This window comes from Solenopsis invicta, chromosome 3, assembly GCF_016802725.1.
Source record: "Solenopsis invicta isolate M01_SB chromosome 3, UNIL_Sinv_3.0, whole genome shotgun sequence".
Taxonomy (NCBI): domain Eukaryota; kingdom Metazoa; phylum Arthropoda; class Insecta; order Hymenoptera; family Formicidae; genus Solenopsis; species Solenopsis invicta.
The window spans coordinates 18,298,367-18,316,926 of NC_052666.1; the positions used below are offsets into that span (position 1 = coordinate 18,298,367).

The following is an 18,560-nucleotide window of genomic DNA, read 5'->3' on the forward strand; positions in this document are numbered from 1 at the left end:
AAAATATATACAGTTAAATTCGTACTGTCGAATTCTAATTTGATTCGTCAATTTTAAACGAGTTAACTATTTAATTTAATATTTAATTTATTATTTACAAGGTGCATACGTTAATACGGAAAAAATTAGTATCAAATCAATTCATTATATACAAGAATATAAACCTTTTTGGAGGAATATATAATTTTAAACAAAAAAATTTTCTTCGTGTAAACAAATTATGTCTCTTTAAGATTATAAATTCTTCCAAGAAAAATTTATATTCTTATGTTGATTTGATACTAATTTTTTTTCTGTGCACTACTTATTACTTTGAAATTAAGCAATTTAACCACAGTAATGATTAATTAGATGAGATTCTTCTTTTAACTAAATATCTCGTGTTAAAATAATAAATTTCAACACACATAGAAGTTAAAAATAACAAGATATTATTTAACTCAAGGACGTGGTTTAAATTCGCTTCTTTAATATTTCACAGTGTAAAGCTCAGTAAAATTTGGAGAGTCGCGAAAAAGCGACGTGTCAATACTCATTACATAGTCGAAGAGCCATTTCTATATCGATACATTGACCGCGGTGATCGAAGTGGCTCACGTGGCAGGAATTTCATCTCGCTTCCTCGAACTCCCGCGTGAGCAAGCTATATACGAGGTGTGCACGGAGAGTGGTCCTCTTGCACGGAAATAATTACCCGCGGCAATTAACCGCGTATGTAATTAACTGATAAATTGATGCGTTAACTGCTCGCCATTACGCACGTCCAAGATTAATCGTGCGCGAGATGGGCCGATATTTAAATCAAAAGCAATTTACGGGACGTTCGTACGCGGGACGCGTACAAATATATGACCCGTCCGCTTTCGTATATACGCGAAACGTGCAAACTCGAGATATTTTATCGGGGAGCAGCCGGCTGTTGCAGAAACATCTCGGGCGCGCAGCTCGCGCGCGATATAAATCTAACGTCCTTTGTTGCGATGGGAACTAATGAAGAAAAGAAATGGATTGTTACAATGTACGCGCGTGTTTGCGCGGCGAGTGTCACTCGATCATGTATTTATGGGATAAGAGTGGACTCTCCTGTGCATACGCCACAACTATCCGCAATCTTATTCTTCATTGAAACCGCGCCATAAATCAGCGATTGGTCACGCTCGATTAGATCGCATATTACGTCCGGAAACCTATTATTACATTTCGTAAATCCTTCAGACGCGCATGCCGTCGCGTATCACGGCTAAATGGAATGGCACGTAGCGCATAGCGCTGCCCTTCGAGAGATAATTATCTAATACTATTTATTTACCGATATTATAAACCAGCCGATCCCGTTTTTCGAGCCGCGACGCTGGTGAGCCGCGCCGTTACCGCGTCTCGTAGAATTCCATTAGAAAGGAAAACGCAACTGTCTCTCTCCCTCTCTCTCTCTCTCTTTCGTGTATATTTCGAAACTTCCGGTATAATTAACGCACAAGTTGGGTACGCGCAGGCGGATTTCTCACCCACCATACGATTCCTCTCGCCCGCTTCCTCGCTCTTGCCCGCGCCTCGCGGATGACATTAATAAACACCTATTACGCGCAGGACGACGACGCGTCGCCGTTCCTCATCGTAAAATTGTTCCGCGACGAGAAACGACCGCGGACGTGAGAAATTATCGTCTTAAAACGGGAATCGCGGGGGACTGGAGGAGAATTGAGACACGTGTAATTAATTAATACAGAAATTATTTATTAAAACACTGCGTTTCTTGACAGCGTAATTGCAGGTTCTATAATTCCTAATCCCCGTGCCTCTGTCTTGAGCAATTTTGTGTGAAAAGGCGGAAAAACGTGAATATGGATATTTATTACAAATTTATTTATTACAAATTTATTTCACTGACAATAATTGAGATTAGAATCGATTTGCGTGAATTTTCATTATCTTGTTGATACAAACTTTAGTACCGGAAATTATTAAAATTCAACTATTAAAATCAAAAATTCACGCAAATATTGTCAGGCACCGAAAAGTGGCATTCCTCTTTGCTTAATTGCGTTATTTATTGATGTGCAGAACAACCGCCTAAAAATTATCGTTCTCGTACGCATTAATGAAATCTTGACGAGGGCTTATCAATTATTTAAAGAAAACAAGATCTATTGCAATTGAATGATCAGCGATATCAGTTGTATACTTACATTAGCAATTACTAATAGACCGTGAACTCTCGCAGCAGCTTTTATGGTATCGTAAATCACTCGGCCATGAATGTAGATAAAATATCTCTCTATGCCGTACCACATCGTGTTTCGTCTAATGGCACAAATACGTTGTAATTGCACCGTCGTTTTTTTTTCGCGAGCGGTACAGCAGGATACATTTCAGTCCAACTAATTGGAATAATAATTATTTATGCATGCCAAGATAAACCAATCATTGTATCTTATCGTGGATATTATCGATACAAACAGGTAATAGTTTGATAATTATCGAATTGATTGATCGCCGAGGCCAATCTCGCCGTCCTAGAGAATAGTAAATCTTTCTAATTGCGGCGCAAAGGAACGATACGAATCGACTTCCCATCCGCGTCTTCGTGCAGAGTCAATCCCATCTCTTGCAACGCAGGATTATCTGGCACGCCGGTTTTTTCGCAATTTCTAATAATTTCTTGATTCTCGGGATTTCCCTCGCACAGATTTCTCAAAGCGAGAATGGTCCATTGTAAGATAACTGCGTAGAAATGGCAATCAATAATAAAGCTAACAAAATTGAAAGAAAAGGTGAGGAAAGAAAAGTAGAATTTTACACTTACGCGGATTCCTCGCGTCTATATTACAACAATCCAGAAGCAATGGAATTCCGTCTATTTCACGAAACTGGAATCACATGTTATATATCGTTACTCATTTCTTTTATTTAATTTAAAACATCTTGATGTGAGGGGTCCATACACGAAGAACACTTTTGCGTACGCGAGCGTTCGAACGCGTAATATAAATATTTCTGTATCAATGACAGATTTATTATGACTGACAATCATCAGCACAAAAAAAAAAAATTATCTGCATCTTACTAGCGTGACTACATGGCGATGTACATGTCATCCTTGATGCTAGGAGATACTAAATTAGTACTCCGCCCGCAGGCTCGCGTTTCCGCTCTGATTCATCATAACTAATTTATCTGTCAATAGACATGCGACGCGAACTTTGTCATCTCGCAGATCCGCTAAAATCGCAACGTGTATATCAGATTTCGATCGTTTCGCTGCATCTCCCAGTCAGATGGAACACTTAATTTCGCTTTGTCTGACACGACAGGCCGCGTACTATTGCGTACCTTTTGTTCGCGTACTCCGTATCATCCGCACGCGAGATGTAATCAGCGGAAGAGAAATATCGATTTACCGTACACGCATAGCGCACAACCGTGGCGCGCAACAAAAGCCAAATTTATATTTTGCAACTGTCAAGGTTCTCTACGCTCGAAAATAACCTATCATCATTCATGAGATATAATTTTAATCCCTTGAGTACACGGAACGCAACGTGACGCGGAGCGTTCTGTGTGGCCGGAACTCAGACGGCAGCAATAGACGCTGCAACCGTTCTTTTTCTTCGTCTGAAGCTTAAGATACATCGAGTGGTTTTGCAACGTATAACTGAATGTAGGACTTTTACTAAAGTACTTGTGTTTGTCTCTCTTTCTCAAACTTACAGTACTAGTTTTAAAGATTAATTGTTTTATACAGATAATTTTATAGAATTATTTTATAGATAAATTAAAAATTGGTAAGAAAATACGATGTGGATGCAAATATTTCAAATAATTAAAATAATAAGAAATAATAAATAGTAAATAATTAAAAAATCAAGAATATTATTAAGATAAATATCCTAATAATATAAAATAATAATGCAACACATAAATATCCATTTGCAATAAAAAAATTAATTTAATGTAGTTTAAAAAAATTAAAAATTCAATACTCTGAATTTAATTTACACAATTATCATAAAATAGTAATAACAATAATTAGATAGATGTGTGCTTACTTTTTAAATATTCTTGCTGTTTTTATTTTGTTTTTTATTCTTTATATATACATATTTCAATATGTATATATCGATTTGTTACCTACTCAAAACTTGATATTTTAATTCTTTTCACGGCCATTACGAGGCGCGTTTTAACGATGCGCTCGAAGCACACGCTTCGGCAAGGAACGTTCCTTATCGACGCCAGATAAATATTGTAAATTTTACATGTACCTCTTTTTTTACACAAAAAAAATATATTTAATATAAAATGAAAAATTACTTACCAGATCTTGACACATTTTGTCCTTGTGTACGATATTTGCAATGACTTGTATTAGTCTTGCTTTAAAACCATATGCAGGATGTTCTTGTGGATTGTACTTTTCTGCTGTGTCTTCGGATGTTTCGGCATCACTTGTTTTTGGGCATACATCTGCAGCTCTTTGTTGAACACTAGGTGCCACTTTACTTAAATTTGTTATTGGAGTAAAATAATTGTCTGCCTCCTTTCCCATCATATGTAAAGACATCAAAAGGTCTATAAATATATATCACACAATTATTATTTTTACATTCAATAAGATTGATGTATTGGAAATTGATGTACTTACATTTACAGTTAATAAGCAAACATCTAGCATTGTCCGAGATCTTGCTTTGCGTGGTAAGAAGTCCCAGAATATTAAGAATAAGAATAACTTCTGTAGGATCTATGCTGTTCACGTATGTGTCCACAGTCTTTAAAATGAGATCACTCTTTTTGCAAAATGTTAGTGCTAGAAACTCGGCCTGATCTTTTGTGAGTACCGTATCAAGATCAGATTGCCAAGACGTCCAGATTTCATTATAAAGTATTTCAAGTAAATCTAACTTTTCGCTTGTAGTTATATTACTATAAACATTTTCAAATACGTTTGGTCGACGTAACAGGAGTAACAGGGCGTCCTTAGCAGACGTAAAACCTGCTTTAATAGGTTTTAGTAATTGTAAATATAAATCTTTCTCTTCCATTGTGAAATAATTGTGATATAATATTTTTAACGCATTGTGCACATATATGCAGGCTGCACTGGCCAGAGATCTGTGATCAGACTGCATGCAGCTCCTAAAAAATAATTAAAATAAGTAAAAACAATTCTGACAAATAATATAAAAAGAATTACAAGTACTAAATATTTGTGTAATTGTACACTTACAGAATAGCTTGTTTCAAGTTATCACAATTTAAATATCTCCAAATATTACTGTCTATTACATTCGGACATGCATACGTAAATAAATTACATAAAAACTGAATGCTGAGCCTAAGAATATCCAATTCGCTGTCAGTCAAGCAATCTGTGGGTTTGTTTTGAGTCTTAATGCAATCTGCAACCCATTCTACGACTCCGTCATAAGGAAAATGAGAATCATGCGGATAATCACAGTTCTCTCCTCGTTTGCATAAATCACTTGTAATTAATTCATCATATACATTTCTATTGTATTTAACAGATTTTATGTTTTCCTTCTTGTGTTGTTTATACTTGTAACTGTCGAGGCAAGAGTTTCCCAAACATTTAAGGCACAAAATTCTAATTGTATCCGGGGTAGTTTCACTTATGAGTACTTGACAAATTTGTGCCAAGATACTGGCATCAGGCATCATCCTAAAACATGCAATAATTTGTCTTATATAGTTAAAGTTGCCAAGTCGCAGGTTTGACCCTACTTGTAAGAGACTTGATCTAATCATTATTGATTGTAACACATTAAATTTTTATTAATTTTTTGTTAGATTATAAACTAATACATTTATAACCTAACAACACGTTGTACACAATTATTTGCTAACCAACAATAATCAGTGTTTCGTACGTACTCTGTCTCTTGCCTGGCAAAATGCTTCGGTTTGATCCTTTGCTGCAGCAAAGCCCAGTCTTTCTCATTTATAATCGTGCTTAATTCATGTGAATTAATGTACACCGTCATTTTTAACAAAAATTGCCACTGTTTATCGTTACTCGGACAGAGCTGGGCAGAGCTTCTCGCAAGCACGTGTCAAACTGGCACATCAATAGAGCACGTGAATGGACAGTAGTGAGACGTAACTGGACGTAGATACTATGCTGACCAATCGTCGAGTCACTCGAGTCGCGATTGATGTGGCTCCATTGAAAACGCGTCTTGAGGCGCCCTCTAACGTTACGCGCTACCGCTGCTTCATTGCATTTGATTCTCCGCGACTCTCTCCGTGACTAGCGTTTGTGACAAATCGGCATTTTATACTTTACGTCTGCTTTTAGTGAAAACAAAGCGTTTAAGGTGAGCTTGTAACTTGATTTGAAAGAACGTTACGTTAATTATCGCATTTATCACTGTATTTTGGGTTCGTTCGCGAGACACTTGTCGGTTCTGCCATGTCATTCTTGGTTAGCCGACCTACTCAATTTGTTATTCTGTCAGTTTAAACTCTTATTCGTTTCCATTAATACTCGTATGTTCTGTCTCACGTTATAGTTGCGTATAGTAATGCATGTTCTCGTTTCCTAATTTTATTGAACTCTTTTTATGTTAATTTTAATAGAGCCTAACCTCCAATTTGGCTTCTACAGAACGTTAAATATTTTATTCGCAGTACCTATCTTATCGCTTCGTCGATGATGATTTGATATTTAATATAACAACTTGAAATTAAACAGATGACCGAATGTAATATCAAATAGTTAAGTTTAATAAATTTTATATACATATATCACATATATTTGACTTGTGAATCTGTTGCTTGTTTCAGGATGTTTCTAACGCGTTCTGAATACGATCGTGGGGTGAACACCTTCTCACCGGAGGGCAGACTATTTCAAGTCGAGTATGCCATAGAAGCCATTAAGCTCGGTTCTACTGCCATCGGAATTGCAACGACGGAGGGAGTTGTTCTAGCAGTCGAGAAACGCATTACTTCCACCTTAATGGAGCCGACAACTGTAGAAAAAATTGTAGAAATCGATAGACATATAGGATGTGCGGCGTCCGGTTTGATGGCCGATTCGCGGACAATGATCGATAGAGCTCGAGTTGAATGCCAAAATCATTGGTTCGTCTACAACGAAAGAATGACGGTGGAGTCGACCGCCCAGGCTGTATCTAATTTAGCGATACAGTTTGGAGACAGCGACGATGACGGCACTGCCATGTCCAGACCGTTTGGTGTAGCGATGTTATTCGCTGGAATCGACGAGAAAGGCCCACAACTGTATCACATGGACCCATCTGGTACTTTTGTTCAATTTGATGCAAAAGCTATAGGGTCTGGCAGCGAAGGAGCGCAGCAAAATCTTCAAGAAGTTTATCATAAGGTAATTATTTTATTATCGGACTAAGCTAAACCATGTTTGTTGATATTGTGTATTAAATGAATATTGTTACAGTCCATGACGCTCAAAGAAGCGTTGAAAACTGCGCTAACAATACTGAAGCAAGTGATGGAGGAAAAACTGAACGATACCAATATCGAAGTGATGACGATGACGCCCGGACAATTGTTTCACATGTTTAGCAAGGAGGAATTACAAGAGGTGATCAAAGATATTGCTTAAAAGTTATATATGAGTTATAATAAACGATTTCACTACACTAGATTGCGAAGAGAAAAAGAAACAAATTTCTTAATGGAATAGCGTGTAATGCAAATGTAAATTATATCTCCATTTTACATGGAGCACTTTACGTCTGTATATTTAATATTTTCATTTATCTTCTTTTAAAAGAGAATATTGAAAAAAAAGAAAATGAATGGAGTGGATTTCTATCCTTTCATGTTGCTTTCCTGTAAGGATTCCTTTTAGTTATATTTTTGTACTGAAATTTTATTAAAGTATGGATTTTTTATCCAAAAATAAAATTTCAGTGTGAAAATTGAACTTACCATAATTGCAATATTCAGGGTGAGCAAAAGATATCGATAAAGTATCTTTAATACAAGACACTTGGGAGAAACATGTTTTATACAGAAGTTGTATGGTTTGGAGCATGACAAATAATAGTAAAATTAAAAAAAAAAATCTATATTTCGAAGTTATATTAAGATTAACTTTTTCATTTTAATTTTTAGATCTCGTAAATTATTGATTTTGATAGCTCTACCTTAATATTTTTAAATGCAGACCGATTAGAGAAATTATATTATGTAACAAAAATCAATGTTAATATACTTTGTTCTTAAGATATTTTAGCGTTACGATACTTTTTGCTTATACATATACATACACAAGTATGTGTACATAAATCGATGTTTCTACTAAGGAAATTTCGATTCCGTATTATTCAAAAAATCTGTTGTTAGAAAATATTACACGCGGGGAGTGGGCAGCTTATATTTCAGCAAATATATTTAAAATAAAATATAAATATTTTTTCCCGATTTATTTCATTTAGCTAATAGACTCCAACGCCACGTCGGAAGAAAATCTGACAAGACCAGCAGCCGGTAACCCGTTGCCAAGCCCTTTGTCCCAGCCCTCTACGTCCCTTAAAGGGTAAATGATCAACTTCCAGAATCTCCAGGTACTCCAGATGCTCCTAGATTCCTTACCTTTCCAGTCCTGTATGTATTTTTATACATTACTTCATTTTTTCTATTTTGCTATTTTGTCAATCTGAATACTCGATAATATTCAGATAAATATAAAATAAACCACAATTTGGCGAACTCATCTATATCAATATATCAACAAATTAATATTCAATTTAACATATACTCGTATATTATATAGTTGCATATATTCAATTATTTGATATATTGTTTCATTTTCTAAGTTGAAACTGAAATTTACAACATTTTATATTTGGTATATGTATATGCATCGAGCATCTTGAAAATTATCGTGAAGAGAATTGAAATGAATAATATGAACCGCGAATATAGTCGGAGGCTTTTTGCCACGAGCGGCAGTGATAGTGCCAATACAAACGGGCATTTCCAGATCGATCCGTTGTTAAATTCGTAGCGGTCGGAAATGGGTGTGCGACGGATGGCTCGTTTTCGATTAAAAGCTGCCCGCCGCGACTGAATGCGCGTATCCGAAATCAATAATTAATTTTGCCGGCTAGCCGAGAACGGGGGCGAAATAGCTCCGGGAGCTTGGCGGAAATGGTCGGATACCGCTTGGTTGGATGCTGCGATGCCCCGATAAAACGTCCCTTTTTATCCCGTTCTCTCGGCTGCCAGATTATTGGATATTATTCCATTTCAAGCGTTCAATCCCGCTACGATTCGCTCGCTTGGATTCCCACGGGGGTTTCCCTGTCGCCTATTGATTGCACGTAACTCTTAAAATGTCTATACGTGTGACACCGCTGAAATGTGTATGAATCTATATTTTTGTCCCGCCATGCCTGACACACCCTGCGTCCTGCGCGAATCGAATCCATTAACCGTTATGAAAAAAAGCCGCTCGGATGTCCGCACGGATTTTTTTTTTTTTTTTTTTTTTTTTTTACCGCGTTAAGAAACGCACTTCGTGTAAGATGTGTATCTCCAGAGTGCGCTTAATGCAGGGAAAGTCTTATGATAATTGCATGGAAACTTTTATTGCGATTCGAGAATGGATTGTAGCAATACTGATTGTGAGGCAAGATAAATTAATCATTTTAATTTTAATACATATTCGTAACGATATATCTTAACGAATTACTATCTCGTTTTTTTTTTATTTTATGCACATTAAATTGACAAGAGATTGCGTGTGTATATATTGCTTAAAAATAATTTTTAATATGTATTTACACGTAATCTCTCGTCAATTTAATGTGCATAAAATAAAAAAGGAGATAGTAATTGATTCCTTGCCGCGTAAAGCGGTTTGATCGATCGCGCGTTTCGCGAAAATGACTTTGGCTGGAAAAAAAAAAGATTCCAGAACAGTAGGAAACGGTACGGTCGTGGATTATTGAGGGTGGATCGCTCGGAAGCGATATGGGTTCGAGGAGGACTAAGGGACTAAGGTAAACGGAGCGAGAAAGAGCGAGAGACTCGAGCGCGCAGCGCCGAGGACTGGTAATTAACTGTGATGAGAGAGAGGCGGCGGGATAGTCCCGTTTGAGTCCCTGAGAATCCCCGGGGACCTGACCCGTCGTATCAGACGCCAAACACTCACTCCCACACATCGAAGCCCGAAAGCCAGCTCGTCATCCTAGGGGCGCGTTGCCACGTTCAAGTTTCGCTACGATAATTGCCTTCGCTTCACAGTCGCGCCACCGACATCCGCCACAGCGACGGCGGATAAGAGGACCCGCCTTACCCTCCTTCCTTCGCCTGGAATAAACCTGGAACGGGGTTGGAACGTCGGAAAGTGGAAGTAGATAATGGTGCAGAAATTTAGTTTACGCGATTGCCTTCCCTCGTGTCACGGAAAAGCCGTAGAGCAATCGTCATTCTCCTTCTAAAGATGAGCGGAGCAAAAATACGGAGCGAATTAAATTCGCAAAATATATAATTCGGACAATTAAGTTAAAATTAAACGAGTGGTTCTCGAAATAAAAGTATGGAAAAATTATTTGGCCGGGTGTTGTATGCGGGTGAAATTTGCTTTCGAAACGACCGTTTTGCATACATTGTAATTGGTGATGCGTCTTCCTGTCGAAAACAATTACGAAATCGTGATTATGCAAATCAGTCCGGAAATAAAACGCGCCGCGCATCCTCCCATTAGATGAACGAAAAATACGGAGCGCGAGGCAAGCGGCGGTGGTGGCGGCGACGCGGCGCGGGAAACTTTCTTCCTCGTTATTACCAAAGAGCGCCGATAGAAAACCGGAAGTGCTCGCGGCATCTCGGCGCAGGAAAGAGCCTGATACCTGTACAGCGCGGGGCTATAATTCACGCATCGCAGAATCGTCGCCATTTTTTTTCACTTTCACAGAGAGCCGGTCGTTCGTTCGCCCAACGAACGTGAACGCGCGCGCGCGCTCGCGGTCTCTCCTCCTGTGTTGCATCGGTGCAGCGCGTGCACATGTATATGCACAATCACAGATATAACACCACGTACTCGGGGAGTATCGCGATCGTTTCATCGACCACTAACTAATCCTGTCGTTACCTCGTTACGTGTACTAATAATGTGCTACCTAAGTACATCCGATATTATAAATTGCACTTAACGATACGCGGAGGAAGGGAACGGGCGGGACAAATTTTACGCTGATCTTCTGAGTGTTGTTGCATCATTATCGATTTCTCCCATGTTCGATAATACCACAGGAGTTTTCCGTAATTTTTTGCCACGTACAAACAGACACGGAACCCAGATTTTTATTAGTGGCTAAACGAGAGAGAAGCGGTGAAACGTTCGTCGAGGTTTTTTTTTCGATATATAGCGTACAACCGGGATATCTTAATCTTTATTCGTATTTAATTGCGCGCCGCGAATTTCAATTACGCCGCCACGGCGGCGACTGATAATATCGATAGGAAAACCCGGGGTAAAGCCGGCCGTCCGTCCTGTGTAACGAAACAGGAAATTCGTTCGTTAATGTGGCCGACCCAATTTCACTAGAGGTATTTTTCTCTACGGGCGAATATCCGCTATCGAATTAAATGAATTAATTTTTATGAATTTGTGAATATTAATTTAGCGAGATATTAATTAGCGGCTAACGCAGAACGTGGCTTAATGCCAGACGTATTCGGGGCGTCGCGTATAATAAATTATTATATAATGACGTTACTCGCGCGCCCGTCTACTCGAAAGCAGTGAAAAAGCAGTTCCCCTATCAAATTTCAATCGGGGAAAGATCGACCTGGTGAAAGGAGTGGCGAGATAGCGGCCACTCGGATGTCTCATTGACGCGCTTTGGTGTAAGACCAAGGTTTTACGTGTATACACGCGGCAGGCTCGATGGCCCCGACGGAGAAAGTAATGCTTTCTTGAACGCAACGCGCGTGTATCTAGTGCTCTTAATTGCGGCCCGGCTGCGTAGATTATAAGATTCGCCCGGGAATCGAAAGTGTTTGCGGAAGTGCGCGCAGCTTCTGTCTCGAGACTCGGATATACTTCCCATCTCTCTCTCTCTTTCTGCGACCATTTTTGCGCGCGGAAACTTAACGATCTCTCGACAGACTCTAACATCAATAATGTCGCGGCTTTTACCGTGCTCGCTAGAGCGGAAGGTAAACGCGGAAAACGTCGCTGTATAATTTACGAGCGAGTCTTGACTCGTACTTTTTGGACTCCGCGGTCGGTGCGAATAAATTATATATGTATATTTTTTTCTCTTTTTCTTTCACGTCGTCAATTCTCGGATAATACGCTAGAAAACGCGCGTTTCTTCGCCGAACAATGAATTTAGAAGTGAGTGAAACTCTCGCGGTCGACGAAATTTTCTCGAGAAAGTGAATCTTGACGTTGATTTATACTCTCGCTAGGCATACGCAACACGTTTGATATGGTTAGCATGAATCCGCGCGTCATACACCATAACGGACAATGTAGTATTTTATCTCTCTGCATTATCTCGCGCTCCATCTTATTCCGTGCGATCCAGGTATTTTAGATCCGCTATTAAGATAAGGGTCGAGAAAAGTGAGGTGTAATGGGCAGAGTATTTATTAAATCTTTGATATAAAAAGATACGTATATTCTTTTCACAATGAGGTTTTTTTTTACTTAACTTAGGACGTTTCTCAATATGGTGAACATACGTCACGGCTACGTTACGCGTGGACATAACGGACATTGCCGCGTTAACCCAATAACGTGCGCCACAATCTGCACGTACTTGTGTATCTTTTTTAAAGGCATAGAAAAGATGTATGCAGAAAACATTCGTTCAGACCTCGATTATGTAAATTCATTAATGTGCGCAATTTGTTACCGCGGAGAACACAATCCATAGAATAATCGATTCCGCTTAACTTATAATGATACGCAGTCTAAGAGTATTACCGAATAACCGCGCTACATTTACCTGAATTTCTTTTTCGGAAATATAATACAACAATATGTTGGCGAATCGCGTCGTCAATCGCGACAGCTAATTATCACCTGCATATTTCTCCTAATTCGCTAACAATCTCGGAACAAAAAAAAGATCTTTGCTTAAACAGCTAAAATTTCTTCGTACAACCCTCGAGATTACTTCTCGAGAATTGGTAAACTAATTCGGCGAAAAGTATCTCAGTATTCGGAGAAAAGCACGCGCGATTATCTGACATCGAGGGGGAGCACTTCTTAAAAATAAAAACGCTTCTCGATGCTCGCTTCACGCGTCCTCTCCGCGCTTCGTCGTCTCGAGGATCAGCCGTGAATCGAATCGTAACCACCGCCTCCGCCGCCGCCGCCGCCACCGCCACCGCCACCGCCGCCGCCGCCACCGCTGCTGCCACTGAAACCACCGTGCAAGTCGATACCGCCTCCATCGCTATATCCTCCACCATAATCGCCACCTTCACCGCCTCCACCGTATCCACCATATCCGCCGCCTCCACCATATCCGCCGCCTCCACCGCCTCCACCCCCGTAACCGCCAAGATCACCGTGATGCTTTGGTATATGAACGGGTACAGCCACCGGCACCTTAACTGGCACCGGTATATGCTTCTCGACCGGAACCGGGACCTCCTTCTCGACGAAGTACGGTTTGTCGACCGGCACTTTGACCGGCACCGGGACCGGCTTCTCCACCGGCACTGGTACTGGTTTGTGAACGTGGTATGGGGCCGGTATCGGGACCTTCACCGGCACCGGATATGGTTTTTCAACTGGCACCGGGTACGGCTTGTCGACTGGTACCTTCACTTCGTACGGTACCGGCTTCTCGACCGGTACCGGATACGGTTTTTCCACAGTGACCGGATACGGTTTCGGCACAGGGACCGGATACGGCTTGTCCACTGGTACCTTCACCTCGTAGGGCACCGGTTTCTCCACAGGGTACGGCTGCGGGACCGGCACCTTTACCTTCACCGGGAAGGGCACATGTTTCTCGACGGTGTAGGGCTGTGGCACCGGTACCTTCACCGGCACCGGTATATGTTTCTCCACGGTGTAGGGCTGTGGCACGTATACCTTGACCTCGTAAGGCTTGTCCACCGGCACCTTCACTTCATACGGCACCTTCTTCTCAACGGTGTACGGCTGCGGCACGTGGACCGGCACTTTGACGAACACCTTTACGGGATAGGGCACATGCTTTTCGACCGTGTAGGGCTGCGGCACGCCGACCTTCACCTCGTACGGTACGTGCTTCTCCACCAGATAGGGTACGTGCTTCGTTACTTCGTAAGGTACCGGCACTTTCTTTACAACCGTCACCGTCTTCACATGTTCGTGCGAGTCGTAACCACCACCGCCGCCGCCGCCACCGCCGCCGCCACCACCGTGTAGCTCGATACCGCCACCGCCTAAGTCACCAAAACTATGCTGAAGTCCACGTTTTTCTGTTTTCTTCTCCGTTGACTCCGCTTCGACATCTTGCGAGCTTTTGTTCGAATCTACCTTGCTCGAATCCTTCGCGCATATAACTTGGGTGGCCACTGCCACCAAAATGATGGCAATCTGAAGTCATGTCAAAATAACGTTAATGATAAAATATGATTAATTAGCAAGTAATCAGCAATAAAAGTGAAAAGATGTGAAATTGCACAAAAGTATTATAAGACATTAGACTTGAGATATTTCCTACTGAAACGAGAACAATTTATTTTGTAGCTTGCTGGCAGAAAGGAGAAAATTTTGCAGATACATTAAGCTTATATTATAAAATATTTGATTTAATATGGATGGACTAACTTACCTTAATATTCATTCTTGAGTTCACGTATGTTTTAGCGTGGCGTATGACCACTAACTGAACCGCTTCGTTTTCTAGACTGAGCCTTATATACTCCGCGCTATAATAGCTTAGCACTTTCCCTGCACCTCATCGCTTATATTATCCGTACGGGGTCTTGCTTTACGTACACTGACAAAAAAGTCGGGCGAGTTCAGGAAATGGATACTCACACGAATTTATTTCGCGACAGCCTAAAGTTCAGTCCATTCAAAGCGTTAAATATGTACTAGCATAACACGTGGACTGAATCTTTTTCTGCTCGATACAAACGGCGCGATTATATATATATATATATATATATATATATATATATATATATATATATATATATATATATATATATAATCACGCCGTTTGTATCGAGTAGAAAAAGATTCATACTTATAAAAACTACCTATATATATACACACACACACACACATATATATAGGTAGTTTTTATAAGTATGTATAAAATTAATACTTGTACAAAATATTTTTTTTCACGCAGTGTTTTATCTTAGAAAGTTTTTTTTAAAAAAGAAAAAATTTTAGAAAGGAAAAAAATTCAGTTAAATAATAACTTGGAAAAGAGAGGGAATTAATTTTTTTATACATATTACCCAACAATGTGTGATGTAAATGCGTGATATGTTTAAATAAGTAAAGAAAAACCAAATAATGGCAAATAACAATACACTATTAAAAACGTCATGAAATTTAATGTATTTGTAAGTTAAACATTAAATTTAAAGTATATTAAATTCAATGTATCTATAATTGAAAAATACGCACATAAAATTTTAATGCACTTTTGACAATATTAAATGTTTCTTAATGTACCTTCTAAATAAAGCATTGTTAAAATAAAGCACTGTTTGAAATTTGCTTTTATCACATTAAATTTTGCTGCCTATTTTTAATAGTGTACATATTAGATGTTTAGCCACTTTTTTCCACAAAAGCAATTCTACATCAGATGCTAGATTTTGAAAACAAATTTGTGAAAAATATAACATCCAATTTGTGTGTGACTGTATTTATATTATATAACTAGATTTACACGTGTAATATATAAAATGTAATATTATATAATTATAATATTACATAATATTATATAATTATAAGATTATATAATACATTATTTATATATACAATACATCTCTATACATACATTATTTACAAAATATATTAAATATTTATGTGCATATATGTATATATATATATATTTTTTTACACATGCGTGCGAGCGCGCGCGTAAACGCACGCACACATGTCTATGTACATAGTGCGTATAGTTGGCTACGAAGTAAATGGAGGAAGTTAACATACGTGGAGTTATGGTCGGCGAATGTGCAAGACCGTGATTTCCGTCTCTCCTTGTCACAAAAATTGGAAGCCGCCATGTGCGACGCAACGCTGAAGGCTGAGCCAGCGTACTATCCTTGTATCTGTCGTGTACTTTTTCACGGTTGATCAACGGTGAGAGCTCGTAATATTAAACGCAAACGATTTAAAATATCAGGAAAATAGCTTCCGTATTTTCACACCACCGTCGTTTAATACGCATCGGCAAATTGAATTAATCGTTCCTCGTGTATGCTGATTACGTACGTTTGCGTTATTTCGTCGCGACTCATTAGATCGTACGCGTCGTCGATTATTCGTATATTAATTAGCATCGCGTGTTACTTTCGTACATACATCACAATTCGCCAATTGAGCCAAAAAGCATCCTTTTCTCTTATGCACCTTCTCTTCGTAATTGCCAAGAAAGAACGATTTCGTTGAAATATCTAAAAATTCAGGTAGCTACAAGTCTGAAAATAATTCCGTTATGTAAGATGCTCAATCTAATTTTTTTTTTGTAGCATTGTTCGTCATACTTGAGTGTCTTACATAATTATTTTGATGGTCCAGCGAAATTACTTTCAGATCTGTATCTATTAAAATTTTTTAATATCTAGGTATTTCAGCGCACTGCTGTTCTTCCCGTGTACTTATTACGTATATGATATAACGTATGCGTTATATGATATAACGTATATCCTATGTACTTTTAAACACGGCGTTATCATCACTATCGTTATCGTTCAATGCCATTTGTCCCGGGCGCAATCTGAGCTTTTGCGCTAACCGTATCGACGGCGCGCGAGGGTGCCCATTATGCGCGTGTAATTACTGTAGAAATCCAAGTAAAGCTGTGCGAATACCGCGCGCGCTCACTGTAAGCGCGAGCTTCGCATGCGGAATATCTAATGCCGTATGTTAATACGGTCGCTCGCATGCGCGCCGCACATTTCGATCGAGGATCAAGATAGACCGCAATTTTTAACGATTAATCGCCGCTCAAGCATCCCCGAGGGTCGGTACCGCCTCGCGGCGGTATACGCTCGTTATGCACAGGCCCACCGCCGTCTCGTTATTCGTGTCCCTTCCGATAAATATTACAGTAAAGATGATAAATGTGTCTCGCGCCCAAATGAGACCACTCTTGTTTAATCAATTGATCGACAACGTTAATTAACTTTGGCATTAACGAAGTCTGAGATGCGACGAGCCATTTGCGAGAAAATTATACACAAATTTATATTTGATATCGCAAATGAGACGCGTCGTGTTCTTTTCGCGAATCAACTGTATCATCTGTTAGATAGAAAAAAAAAATGATTTATCGCGATGTCATACTCTTGAAAAAGGTCTTTAAGATGTGAATATACAAGGAAGAACATTTGGGTAGCATGTGTTTGATGGTGCTTAATCGTTTCATTTATATTCTGCGTAGATGTCGTTTAGCGTTTTCTATACCGTATAACAAATACGGCGTTGTTCACTCGAGATGACCGATCATTTAGATAATCATCATTTATTATTATTGAAGTACGAATCTCAAGTTTAACGATAAGAGGCAATGAATTCGGTTAATGCTTCAAGTTATTATAGAAATAAACATTTAGTTGTTATAAAATCGCGCCATTGAGGGTAAATGCTATATACGACTGCAAATCACGGCTATGATTACTTTCTGCGCAATTATCTCATCGAAGACATTCACCTTTCTCCCTCTCTGGATGTTACGTACAACGTTCTCCGACAGTGGAATCGGAAGTATTAATGTCGAGCAACGTTTACACTCGGTGGTCGAATTTCTCGCGTTACGTTTAAAAAACTTTTGCCATAGAAAAATATCAAAACCTATAAAGAAAAGCGATTACTTAAATTTACTTTTTTTTTTGTTTTAGCAAGTAACGGTTATTTTTTTAACAAAGAATATTTTCTTGACAATTATTTTAAAATATATTTTCGTCACAAATTTTAGAAAAACTCATTATCTGTACTAAAAAAAAGAAGTTATACTCTTTTGAAAAATAATATTAAAATTTAATCGAAGAAAAGTCAGAATAATATGTATAATAAGAAAATTAAATTTTTATTTTAATCTAATATCCTTGATTAGAGATTAAATTATTAGAATTCAGAATATATTTTGGATAAATTTGGTACTTATGATGAACTTATAATATATTTATAAATATATGAACTTGTGAAATATTTATGAAAAAGTAATGTTTGTTAAGAATTAATAAATGTTAATTTTTCCCAGCTCGATTGTAGCGAAGACAAACGTACATGAAAGAAAAGTTAATAACGAGCACATATAAATGTTAAATGTCTCTGTATATGCTCGTTATTGACCTTTCTCACATGTATGTAAGTAATATTTATTTAATTAATTTATATT

At 38.7% G+C, this 18,560-nt stretch overlaps 3 protein-coding genes across 7 annotated transcripts in view; 1 reads left to right on the forward strand and 2 right to left on the reverse strand.

The window, feature by feature from the left end:
• The window catches only part of LOC105193029 (protein Wnt-7b), a 64,282-nt gene extending 58,169 nt beyond the window's left edge, over positions 1 to 6,113 (reverse strand). Inside the window, exons 1-8 of one of the 5 annotated variants that reach the window (XR_850571.3) lie at positions 5,893 to 6,113; positions 5,228 to 5,680; positions 4,643 to 5,136; positions 4,316 to 4,569; positions 2,804 to 2,867; positions 2,458 to 2,721; positions 2,187 to 2,378; positions 1,714 to 2,070 (exon numbers count right to left, since the gene is read on the reverse strand). Coding sequence is in view for 1 of the 5 variants with exons in the window: in XM_011157346.3 (XP_011155648.2) it covers positions 2,534 to 2,721; positions 2,804 to 2,867; positions 4,316 to 4,569; positions 4,643 to 5,136; positions 5,228 to 5,680; positions 5,893 to 6,002 (1,563 nt within the window). In the remaining 4 variants the exon portion in view is untranslated. Of the gene's footprint in view, positions 1 to 1,713; positions 2,722 to 2,803; positions 2,868 to 4,315; positions 4,570 to 4,642; positions 5,137 to 5,227; positions 5,681 to 5,892 lie in introns of those variants that run through there. The other 4 variants (XR_850570.3, XR_850569.3, XM_011157346.3 and 1 more) reach the window with 4 other exon arrangements.
• An 81-nt stretch (positions 6,114 to 6,194) lies between these two features.
• Positions 6,195 to 7,799, forward strand: LOC105193030 (proteasome subunit alpha type-5). Its single transcript, XM_011157350.3, has 3 exons — positions 6,195 to 6,335; positions 6,805 to 7,366; positions 7,439 to 7,799. The coding sequence occupies exons 2-3, from the start codon at positions 6,806 to 6,808 to the stop codon at positions 7,604 to 7,606; spliced, it is 729 nt and encodes a 242-aa protein (XP_011155652.1). The 5' UTR covers positions 6,195 to 6,335; position 6,805; the 3' UTR covers positions 7,607 to 7,799.
• Positions 7,800 to 12,590: 4,791 nt separating this feature from the next.
• LOC105193031 (skin secretory protein xP2) lies at positions 12,591 to 14,912 on the reverse strand. Its single transcript, XM_039446483.1, has 2 exons — positions 14,802 to 14,912; positions 12,591 to 14,563 (listed from the first exon to the last, which is right to left on the reverse strand). The coding sequence occupies exons 1-2, from the start codon at positions 14,811 to 14,813 to the stop codon at positions 13,304 to 13,306; spliced, it is 1,272 nt and encodes a 423-aa protein (XP_039302417.1). The 5' UTR covers positions 14,814 to 14,912; the 3' UTR covers positions 12,591 to 13,303.
• Between the last annotated feature and the right edge of the window lie 3,648 nt (positions 14,913 to 18,560).

Excerpts from the sequence above, each read along its gene's own strand:
- LOC105193030 (XM_011157350.3), top strand. The coding sequence starts at position 6,806 with ATGTTTCTAACGCGTTCTGAATACGATCGTGGGGTGAACACCTTCTCA. Across the intron at positions 7,367-7,438 it reads TTCAAGAAGTTTATCATAAG|TCCATGACGCTCAAAGAAGC; the intron begins GTAATTATTTTA and ends ATATTGTTACAG.